The 12,327-nt window shown below is 39.0% G+C and overlaps 1 protein-coding gene across 2 annotated transcripts in view; it reads right to left on the bottom strand.

Annotated features, from left to right (window-relative positions):
- SCN3A (sodium voltage-gated channel alpha subunit 3) overlaps nucleotides 1-12,327 on the bottom strand; it is a 127,337-nt gene that overhangs the window by 63,772 nt on the left and 51,238 nt on the right. Inside the window, exons 5-9 of one of the 2 annotated variants that reach the window (XM_045298937.1) lie at nucleotides 11,984-12,073; nucleotides 6,297-6,425; nucleotides 5,564-5,655; nucleotides 4,258-4,530; nucleotides 3,990-4,053 (exon numbers count right to left, since the gene is read on the bottom strand). In XM_045298937.1, the coding sequence (XP_045154872.1) occupies nucleotides 3,990-4,053; nucleotides 4,258-4,530; nucleotides 5,564-5,655; nucleotides 6,297-6,425; nucleotides 11,984-12,073 (648 nt within the window). Of the gene's footprint in view, nucleotides 1-3,989; nucleotides 4,054-4,257; nucleotides 4,531-5,563; nucleotides 5,656-6,296; nucleotides 6,426-11,983; nucleotides 12,074-12,327 lie in introns of those variants that run through there. The other variant, XM_045298936.1, reaches the window with a different exon arrangement.

Below are 12,327 nucleotides of genomic sequence, written 5' to 3'. Positions count from 1 at the left end.
CAAAGTAGCCCATATTAATGATTAAAACTTAAAAGTCAGAAAACAGACAAAGGACAGGACACCATGGAGTCAGTGACTATATTAGCTATTTCTGGAGGATTGTTTGAAGAAAATGTTTGAGAATAGTTTTAGATTTATGGAAAAATTAGGAAGATAGTACCGTGTTCTCATATGCCCCATGTCGACTGTCTCTTATCATTACCTTACAATCATATATTGTTTAATTAGTTTAAATATCATTTAGTCTATTCTGACTCACAGGGACCCTATATCAATATTGATACATTATTAACTGAAAAAAGCAAACAAACCATTGTTGCTGAGTCATTTATGACTCATGGGAATGCCATATGTGCCTGAGCAGACCTGGCTCCACAAGGTTTCAGTGACTGCGGTTTCAGACGGAGAGCCAGCCTTTTGTGCCAAAATGCCTCTTTGTGGACTTGAACGGCTCACTTCCCACTTCGTAGCTTGGCACATTCACTGCTTGCCCCACCCAGAGACACCAATGAAAAACTAAGACCCATCCTTTATTTAGATTTCCTCAGTGAGTCCTAGTACTGTTTTATGTACCACCTAGGACGCCACATTGTAGTTCCCTGTCTCTGTAGGCTCTTTTCGGTTGCGGCCATTTCTTAGATGTTCTTTATTGTCTATGGCCTTGGCAGTTGTGAAAAGTACTGTTCATGTATTTTGTAGAAATCCTTCCCCTAAGAATTTATCTATTATTTTTCTCATGATCGGTTAGGGCTATGGGTTTGTAGGAGGAGGTAAAGTGTCATTTTCACTACATCGTAGACTATCAATGTGACTCATCTCTGTGGATGGTAACCTTGATCACTTGGTTTGAAATCCTGTCAGGTTTCTCCATTGCACAATTCCTCTTCTAACCTCCTCTCCTTGTTCGGACTGTCCTCTTGGAGAGAAAGTCATCAACAGTGGGCCACATTTAAGGGATTGGGTGATAAGATTCATTACCTAATGATAGAGTATCTGTATAAATTAGTTGAATTTTTATTCTTTTTTGCACAAGAAATTAGTCTATTCCTTATTTATTAATTGATGTATTTATATTCAATCATTTTATTTATGACAATGTGCATTTGGGCATATTTATTCTACACTTTGGATTATGATCCAAAGATTATTTATTTTATTGCTCAAATGGTCCCAGTTTTGATCCTTGGGAGCGTTTTCAGTTTGCTGTTGTGTCCCTTGGAAATAACTATGGTTGTGGGTTTGTTTCCTCTTCTTACAGCACGTTCTAATCCACCACTACCCAAAGGTAGAGCCTTCCCAGAAACCTTGTGTACGTTAAAATGGTATAAAGTAAAGAAGCAATTACTATTAATTTGTATGGCAAAAATTTGTGGGCATCCCTCCCCCCCAAATAACTTATTAAATCCTAGTAAATAGCCCATAAAATCTAAAATAGCACTAACAGCTCTTGGGGCTCGATGCCACCATGCTTAGCATACTTCCTGGAGACTGAGCTCAGCAGCATACTCTCACCATTCACGGTGAGTGCTGCCTCTTACGATGGCTGCAGAGCGAAAACGGACCAATAGCTTGCTGTGAACCTTTGTTTGTTTTCATAAAAGCAAAAGTTCCCTTTGGATTGCTTTTGGCGAAAACGGTGCCAGTAGATATTTGGATAGACGTGAGAGCTGAACAAGTGTGGGAGGAAGAGTGGGCATATAGTCATGGAGACATACCGAGAGCTTTTCCAGAGGATATTTGTATCTGTGTATTTACAATACACGCATGGATGTGGTGGAGCATCCGGGGGGCAAAGTTATGAAAGCTTAGGAATAATCCATCACCTGGAAGGACTGAGCCGCTGGGCCTGGGAGTTTAGAATCATGGTCTCAGAGGATTCCAAGCTCCATTAGCATAACATGGTTCATGAAAACAGTGTTCCACATCCTAATTTGGGGAGTAGGATCTGAGGTTTTGAAAGCTCATAAGTAGCCATCTAAGGTGCAAGTATTTATTATTTTCTCCCAATCCAGAAGAAAGAGGGGTGATAAAAATCAAAAGATATGTAGAAACAATTAGTGCAGTAGACTCATGGTTCACAGAAACATCTGTCTCCACAGCCACGAGACCAGTACTACCCCTGATGTGTCAAGGATCACAGTAGAACAGCAGTTCTCAATCTGTGGGTCGCAACCCCTTTGGCGGTTGAGATAGTTAAAGTTTATTGTGCCAACCTGGCCAATAAACACATGTGGGATTAATTGAAGGGCAGAGAGATAAATGGCTCAGTGAGTCTTGCCTTTTGAGTTCTTGGGCCTCTTGCTTTTTGATGGTTGGACCAGGGTGCAGCTGCCTTAGCCAGTTAACTGCTTTTGCTTCCAAGGCTCACTTCCTGCAAGACATCCCTGAGCAGAAGCCACATGGACCTACCCCGATGCAGCCCTGGGTGCTGGAGCAGCCGTGTGGAGACCCCTGCCAGTGCTGAGATGCTTACACGCTCACCGATTTGGCTTTCCTCCTACAGTTGGCATCATAGTGTGTGTTTTGTGAGATGGAGGAGGACTTTGTAGATTGGTGTCGGACATATGGGTTAATGTTGGACTTATGGGCTTGGGCAGCACTGGGTTGGGATGTTTTCTTGATGTGCACTTACTCTTTATATAAAACTCTGTCTTATACATATGAGTTTAAAGTACCCAGACTAACACAGGGGTCAAACGACCCTTTCACAAGGGTCGCCTGATTCATAACAGTAGCAAAATGAGAGTTATGAAGTAGCAACACAGATAATTTTACAGTTGGGGGGGGGGATCACCACAACATATGGAACTGTATTAAAGTGTCGCAGCACTAGGAAGGTTGAGAACCACTGCCGTAGAAGGAGCAAGATAGAGTGTGGAAACACACTGAACTCCAAATCATAAAGAGAGATGAAGCTTACTAGTCTGAGAGAGACTGGTGGAACCCCCGAGGCACCCTCAGGTCTAGAACTGAACTCAGCTCCACATTAGAACAATAAACGATTTAAGATCAAAAGGACAGCATTTGCTGAATGACAAAGTTTAGAAGCTAAAAAGGAGTGACAGAAACAAGAAACATAAGGAGGAAGTTGGATAAGTGAGGGTCCATTGAGGCTCCTGCAATGTATGAGTGGAAACAAAATGCGTATGAATAGTTGAGGGTAAAATTGATGATCTGCTCTATGCACCTTCATCTAATTCAGGGGAAAATTTTAAATACACCAACCCAGAATACTTCTTAAACCCAAACCATAATTTAACTTAGCTAATAAAGAAAATCTGCTTGAGTATTGTGTTCTTTTAACATATATCTGTGTGAAATCAAATTGACTTTAGCAACTTGAAAGATGAGATAGGAAATTTAGGGGGCAGTGAATTTTTATGGGAAAGGAGCAACTCAGAAAATAGAACAAGAATTTTTCCACAACTTAATATAAATAATGTCATGGAGTTGTATACATACAAACAGTTGAAGTGGTGTATGTTTTCTGTGTATATTCTCTGTGTATATTTCTGTGTATACTCTCTGTGTATATTCCCAATAATATTTTTGTGGGTTTTTGGGAAGTAATAGAGTAAAAAATGTACAGAAAACTCCAAAGCAGTTTCCCCTTAGTTCTTGCATCTTGGCGAGCATGCTCTATCCTAGATCCTTTCCAACCACAACAGAAGTCAACGCAAAGTCATCTCAATCAGAATGGGACCGTCTGTGCTCCTGCCCTGCATTTCCCAAGCGCATGTGTTTCCACAAGAGACAGATGTGGACCGTAACTCTTTGGAGGGATATTTTAGGAATGTCATACCTGTGAAATTCCGGAGGAATGTCAAAGGGATAATTTCAATTCAGCCCAACAAGCCAAAGAAGGGACTTTCCTTGTTAGATATCTGTTAGGGATCTAACACAGATGTAAGACTACGTTTGTTCATTTTTCACTACCTACCTTTTTGCAAATGGTTATATATATATAAACAACAAAGTCGTTTCCTTACCCTGCATCTGAACCATTCCCACAGAGTAAAGGGTCTTTTTGGCCATCCAAAACGTAAAAGTGACCTATTAATAGAAAGAAAAGAAAGGATTTCATTTCCTATCAATTCTAGGCACAATAGGATAAGTGTGTTTCCCTGTCTCATTTATTTAAAAAGTCATCAATGAAAGGCATTTACAACGATAGCCTTAAGCCAGTAGTCACAGCTATCTATAGTGAGAACGTGTTTAGCAACATAAAGGTTAACAAAACATAGCAATGCATCTTACTGTCGTCATCAATGTAATCCTTCCAGTTAAATTTTCTCTCGGTTAGATTAACAGATGTCCCATTTGAATCCCTTGTGCCATTAAAGTAGGCCGTGATGTTGGTTTCAAAAGCAGAATCGCTTGGGGGCCACTGCAAGCACTTATTCCTCAGGTTGCCCATGAACAGCTGTAGTCCAATTAGAGCAAAGACACTCAGACAGAACACAGTCAGGATCATGACGTCAGAGAGCTTCTTCACGGACTGGATCAGGGCCCCCACGATGGTCTTTAAGCCTGAGTACAGAATGAAAGGTCATCTTCGAAAGTCTGCCATAAACACAATACACTTTTACAAAACACATTCCTTTTCCTCTCCTCCTCCCCCCAAAGATTGCTCAGACTATTTAGACATCAGTTTTATGGGCAGGCTCATAGCTTGGAAAAATGGATGAAGAATAGGTTTTATTTACGAACATCATGCTTCCTGGAGAGTCAATATGAATGTTTAAATGTCTAGGCAGGATTTTTTTTTGGGGGGGTTGCTTTTATGTACTACCACAAAATGTGAAAAAGTTAGTTATTTTTCACTTCTTATTTTGTATTTTATTAGGACATTTCCCACCAACTTATTTTTTTATATTGGCTGATACACAGCCGTGTATACATTTTAGATAATAAAAATTCCATGCCACTTGCATGTTTTTCAATAATAATTGCCCGCCTTTAGAGGCGATCCATTTTCAAAATAGATTTACAGTGAGTTATAGAATCCAAATGAATTCGCAAAGCCCTCATAATAAATCATTTTCTCAATGCAAAAAAGAAAAAAAAACTAGATCAGAAATGCAAAACAGAAAGCAAACCCACCCAAAAGAGCAAAACTAGTATTTTTATGAATGTGACATGAAATTGTCTCAAACTCAATGGCTGATTTATAAATAAGTTTGTCATGTCTAAATTTTTAGGAACTCAACTGGCATTGAAATATCCCTTTGTGTTTTGGAGTTTGACTAACTAGAATACTAAGCAATAGATCTGATGATATAAGTGTGACTTAAGCCTCAATTTTCTTACAATCCCAAATTGTAAGACGCCTATTGCCAAGTTGAATCTGACTCACAGTGATGTACAGGAGAGAGTGGAATTGCTCCCTGGGCTGTCTCAGGCTGTCAATCCCGAGCGAAGCAGATTGCTTTATCTTTCTCCTGTCAAGGGGCTCAAACTGCCAGCCTTTGGCTAGCAGGCCCATGCTTAACCCACGGTGCCCCAACGATCCTTCCAGATGATGGCATTTAAACTCAATCTCAATGTGTTGCCTCGCTCTCACCTGGAATGACGGAGATGGTTTTCAGTGCTCGGAGAACTCTGAATGTTCTTAATGCGGAGACATTGCCCAGGTCTACAAACTCTGTCACATATCTGTAGTCGGGGGAATCCGGACACAAACACAAGAACACAAAAGAAAAATTGGAGATATAAGGGGTCTACCAACTTACACCCGATACTTCTTACCTGGAATTACACAAAAAGTTTTCAGAGCCCCCGAGACTCTGAAAGTTCAAAGAGCAGAAACATTGCCTAGGTTTACACATTCTGTTACAGACCTGCAGGATTAAGTCAGAGTTCTGATAGTTCTGGCAAGGTTGGTGCTACATAAAGAATGAATGCTGGTTTGGCATATCGGGGACCAGGAGTTTAACAAACAGATTAAAATAGACGCCAGGGGGCTGCGCAGGCTGCACACAGATGTTCTGATGGACTTACATTTTGTTGCTGTAATTTCCACTCATAGGAACAGGTTTGTTTGTAAAACCAATAATAGTACAGTTGGAAGCTATTAAATTATAGTCAATGAATAACTTCATTTTGATGAGGAGATAGTAATTCCAGGAATCGTTTATTTCCCAGATGTGTTTACCTTGCAATAGGTATTCTTATTTGTAGTCTCAAAGTTTATGAGGCGTGTAGTTTATGAGCTAACACAAAAACTCCACAGTTCAAGTGTGCTCATCAGAACCGTTTCCCCCGGGGAGTAGCCCTCCCATTTTCAAACCACTCACGCCATCACGATGACACTGAAATCCAGCCAGTTCCATGGATCGCGAAGGAAGGTAAAGTTTTCCAGACAAAACCCTCTTGCCAAGATTTTTATAAGCGACTCAAAGGTATAGATTCCAGTGAACGTATACCTAGGAAAAGTGTTCAAGCAAAAGTTACTAATCATATTTGAATTATTAGAGTCATTTACAAATACAGACAAGCCTATCCTTTTGCAATTTTTCAGTTCACTACAATCTGGCTCTGTACTTGCATTCACCACATAATCTTCTAGTTTAATTCATTTTACAAACCTGAGTAAATGGTTAAATTAAACTGATAACTTAGTTTGATGATGAAAACAAAGTAATCTAGATTTTTAAAACTATTACATTTTATCTTGTATTTTAAGAATATCATCAAGCCTCAGCCCTTTGTATCAAGGATGGCTGATAGAAATAGAATGCAAGACGTATATGTAGTTTTAAAAGTTCTCAAAGACCGTAATGAAAGTAAGAAGTTAATCTTAATGCTATACTTTAAGTGAACCAATTTATTAAACTTTTTTTATTTCAACCACTTAGACTAGTGACTACTTGCGACAGCAAAGCTTGAGAGATTTTTTTGGATGCATTTATTGAAATGAAATACTTCTACTTTGTCAATGATTAGTTTTATTCTCAGGAATATGTTACATGTTTTGTCTAGAAAATCCACTTCTTAGTTTTCTTTTTAAGATTCACACATAGTTAATAAAGTCAGAAAGATAGACCTGTTTGTCTAGTCCTATTTCTACATATAATCACAAGAACTATTTTCGTTCTCTAGGATTTTATACTGCTCTAAGGGAGCAGGGGAGCCTTCTGCTCCCATTAGCCCCGACAGCCTCAGACGCTCACCGGAGCACCTCTCCCCGTCCTGTAGGGTCACTGTTAGTCGGCGTCAACCTGATGGCAGTGAGTTTGTGAGCATTCTCTATGTGTAACTCTACAATTGTCAAAATTCGTGAATAAAACAGAATCCCTGAACGTTACATTGCAGTAGTTACTAACAAATTCTGTGCAATGGGACCCATCATTTAACCTTGCTAAAATTCACACTTCTCTCTCCAAGACGGTGGAAGACTTTTTTCTGTCTGATGTTGATATAGTACATTGCTAACTTTCTTTTCCTCAAGGGTTGACAATCAGGGGTCCTCAAACTGTGGCCCGCGGGCCTCATGAGGCCCGCCGAGGATATTTATCCAGGCTGCTGGGTGTTTCTGCCCCATTTTGTTTACTTCAAAATAAGATATGTGCAGTATGCATAGGAATTTGTTCATAGTTTTTTTTTAAACTATAGTCCAGCTCTCCAATGGGTCTGAGGGACAGTGAACTGGCCCCTGTTTAAAAAGTTTGAGGACCCCTGAATCATTTCTAGTTCTGCTTCTTCCAGAAATAGTTGAGAGTGTTTTGTTGTTTTTCCCCCAATATTGGGTTCTTTTCAAAATTACAATTTAAATTTAGTCTTCAGAGTACTTCAGCAAGCCACAAAGATTTGATCCTCTCTTATTAAAATTCATTTCTTTTCTAACCTCCTAGCAAATTACTTATGAAGGAGTAAGGGTAGTATGCATTTTATGCATGTACCACCTCATTTGTTTGCTTACAAAAATCTGTATTAAAAAGTTTTTACTTCAGGCATATATTTAGCATAGCCTTTTCAAGGTTTACATTTCATGTCATTGCACGTGTTATTTTTTATGATAAATAATACCTTTGGGTTTGGGGCTATTAGGTGTCATGAGTATATTGTGCTTGCTGCCATCGAGTTATTTCTGACTCATAGCAACCCAATCGGACCGAGTAGCACTGGCCCTTTGGGTTTCAGTGATTGTAACTCTTTAAGGGAAACTCGTCCTTCGAATGCCAAGCAGCTGGTGGTTTTGAACTGCTGACCTAGCAGTTAGTAGACCCATACATAACCCAATCTACCACCCGGCATTTTCCAGTATTCCATTGATTCTCATTTGAATTTGGATATGTTACTGGTAGACCCCAGTTGCTAGAATATTGGGGATCTCAGAGATAAAGAAAGGAGACAGGGATGGAGATGACTTCGAGGGGCTCAGGGTCCATGGGTCCCGTAAGGCTACTTGGGATCCAGAGTGTGGCCTGAAGACAGTCCGCAGGACATGGGATGTTAGCCACGCTGCACAAGGAGGAGCTCAGTAGACTTTGCCAGCAAAGTGGGATTGTGGTGTAGTAAACATGACAACCACGCTGTTTCTACTTGAGGAGAGAGTTGGTACCATGAAAGTGCATAAGAGACATCATGTATGTATATGCTGCTTACCACAGGAATGGCTCGTGCCCTGTGGTCTGTGATGAGGTCATTTGAAGTCATCTCTAGATATACTGAGGAGCCCTAGTGGTGTAGTAGTTATGCACTGGGCCGCTGACTGCAAGGTCAGCGGTTAGAAACCCCTAGCTGCTCTGAGGAAGAGACAGGGCTTTCTGCTCTGTAGAGAGTTACGGTCACTGAAACTCACAGGAGCAATCCCACCCTGTTCTAGAAGATCGTTATGAGTGGGCATTGACTCGATGGCAATGAGCTTGGTTTTGGATATAGAGTCACTGAGGAGCCCTGGTGACATAGTAGTTATGTGTTGAGCTGTTCACCACAAGGTCAGTAGTTCAAAACCACCAGCAACTCTGCGGGAGAAGGATGGAGTTGTCTGCTTCCCTAAAGGGTTAATGTCTTGGAAACCCACAAGGCAGTCCTGTCCTATCTTACTGAGTCACTATGAGTTGGGATCGATTTGATGACAGTAAGTTTGGTTGGCTTTGATAGAGTTACTGTAAGACGACAGTCCCTACTCTTATTATTGTTTTTGGAAAAGTGAATTTATGGGGCATTTGAAGTATACGGTGAGCACTGAGAGTTCCAGGGAAGGAAATCTTAGAGTTTAACATTTGAGATAGAGTCTGCAGAGAGTAGGGGTGCGAAAGTTCCTGTTACCAAACAAGATTGAACACATAAGTGGGTCTCAGGGGACCTTGATCTTTCAGGGCTCTTTCCCAACTCAGCTCCTAATCTTGCTGTGGATTTTATCATCTCAGATTTTAAAAAAAAATTTCTCCCTGTACTTATTCTATCTATAAGAGTATCTTTCCTTATATAATACTACCCTCACAATATTTCATGTTGTTGGGTATGCCTTTGTACAGGCCTATTCTTGTATTACCAATAACTTCTGTTTTTATCTCAGAACTTCTTTATATTTTTCTTTCCTTTGGAATTTTTTTTAGCAGTAACAGCTAACATGTTATATGTTTCTGCTACCTTGCTGTTAAGTGGCTAGACATGATAAGGAAACCTTTGTAATGTTTTCCTACTGCAAAAGTCAAGTTGAAAATGTTTATAAGGCTAAGAATATTTTCATGTGAGGGTAATCACAACTGTATCTCTAAGCTGGTATGATTACTTTAAAAAAGAGAGTCTTACAAATTCAATTGGATCCTTTATCTCTTAATGATGTTATACAAGTAAGTGATATTTATATATGCTTAAATATTTTTATGATTCCAGTTGGAAAAAGCCAACAGAACATACTTTATATAAATATGTCTATTCATTAAATTTCAAATCATAATTAAGACCTTGCCTCAGTATGAAAACTGGATTTTCTGTCATAATTTTGAGGGTACTTTTCCAAGCTATTAAAAATTATGTAACCAATCAAATCACTGACAAAAGTGACCTAGAATAAATTATCATAAAAACATAAAAAAACAATTGGAAATAAAAACTGATCATTTATGTCATGATAATCTTATCTTCTATAGGACACTAGTGATTTTTTTTATTCTGACAATAAAAACAAACACCTTGTCATTATATTATACATATTTAGCCTCTAGCCTAAACATATTCTGTTGTATACTATAGCATGATTCCTTGGCATGAATAACTTCATATGTTTATATACATAACCTCACATATGGCTGACAAATAAAAGAATAATGTTGCTGTTATTCAGAAATACGTATGGGCAGACACTTGTACCCAGCATACTGATGTTACCAAGCTATCAGGAAAAGTTTTCTCACATGTAAAGAAAAAAACTTAGCAATTAAAAATCATAAACAACCATATTACTAATACTGAAAACCATTAGAATGCCTTCTTCTAATTCAAGCAAGGTCTGGTTTAGTGTTCTCAAGAACTACTGCTCTTAAAACCTTTCTCCTTGTCTGAAATATTGAATAAAATGTTTTATTTTGATGCAGAGCTTCAAACCAGTTTTTCCTATTCATCACTGACTGATGAAGTGAATCTAGAAAGGACCTGAATTGGTAAACTGTGTGTATGGGCACAATAGTCAGAACGGGGATTTGTGGGTTGACACCCTGCTGGAAACATAATCTCCCTCTTAGAAGACAAAGGCAGCAGGTGAAATGGCAGCAATTAAGCCACTTGACCGGCTGAGTGGGGCAAGCCATGTGGAGCTCAAAGATGCCAGCTTGACCTCTCTGCGGTGAATATGTGTTGCTCTCCACCGTCCTGGCAAACGTCCATTCTCCAGATTCAGGCTTCTGAAAGAGCTGACGAGGCCACTCTAAAGGTGCTGGTTTTCAGGACTTCAACTTGTAATGTTTCCCCTCCCGGTCATCATTCCTCTGCACCCAAATTTTTAAAATTAAAAATTGTTCTGATGTGACTTTGGTGGATATGACTGGAGTTGATTTGAACCACTTTGAAGCCAGTTATGATGCTCTTGTACAGAGGCCACCAGGGCCTTCATCATTAAGCAGGAAGGGTGCAAGGCAAATGTAAGGCAGAAAAGCCCGGTGGCCAGTGTTTGGTGCCATGGAGCTCCAGTGACGTCCTGCACCAATAGCCTTGCCCTGAACGTCTTCTCGGTCATAATTTCAAAGGGAGCTGATCTTTCTGCCTTTCTGCCGCAGAGACTAGCTGTGAATTTTACAGGATCAGTGTATTTTTTTATGCGGTTTGTAATTGTTTTGATCTGTTTATAAAACTTTTTCAGTGTTGAGTGATTTACCCTTAATTATTCTTCTCCATAAGGCTCATTTCTTTTCATCAAAGTTTTGCAAAGGAGATTTTATTTCCTTCGCAGAACACACCTGGAAAACTTATTTAAATATAACTGAAACATCTAATAAACTGAAATTAACAAATGTGTTTTCAGTAATGTAACAAATCATACAACCAACATGCCTAGTATAATAATATAGAGATAACTACCTAAATAGATTTTTATCAGATGCAAAATTCTAATAAATTCTAATAAAATTATAATTGCATTATTATTCTAATAAAATAATATATATTCTAATAAAATAATAATTTCTGTATTCTAATAAAATAATAATTTCATCCATTTACTCAAATACACATTGTCTTTTATTCAACATACATAGTTGTGGTTGATTCCTAATGTGTGGGCTACATAATAGGTTTTGTTTACCAGCTTTCTTATACAGATAGTATCATGGACTCTCTTGGAAAACATACTCCATTGCAGAAAGCTTCCCCAAAGAACGTCCCTTATCTTCTTTCACATTATGGAAAAAGCATTCTCTTAGACAAAAGTGTTTAGTCTGACTTCCCAGAGTGGGACCCGTAAGTCGGACTAGCGTCTGAAGAAGACTGCTAGCGAGCATTTGAGTGAGCGCCTCTGCATCCCAGAAGCCACCCTACTTACTCTACATTCTTCGTCCAGTCAGGAGGGTTGCTCAAGGTCATAAATACACAGTTGGTCAGAATAGTGCACATGATCAGCATGCTGAATAAAGTAGATTGCAGTTAAGGAATAAATGCTAGTACATTATTAGGGTTATTACAATATAAAAAAAGTATTCGTTATAATGAATTAACTGAAATTAGTTTTACTTATTTTAAAACAATGGTAAGCATAATAGGAAACTTTAAAGTTGGCCATATATTCTTGGTCCACTCTGTTTCTTTCCATTTTACTTAGTTGCCTCACAAGACTCACTGTAATTGAGAAAGAGCTCTATTTGAGGCCAATGGGTGTTATTTTGCATG

The sequence above is a fragment of the Echinops telfairi genome, unplaced genomic scaffold (assembly GCF_000313985.2).
Source record: "Echinops telfairi isolate 266 unplaced genomic scaffold, ASM31398v2 ScPeMD7_4;HRSCAF=17, whole genome shotgun sequence".
NCBI classification, from domain to species: domain Eukaryota; kingdom Metazoa; phylum Chordata; class Mammalia; order Afrosoricida; family Tenrecidae; genus Echinops; species Echinops telfairi.
This window is presented reverse-complemented; position numbering and strand designations above follow the sequence as displayed.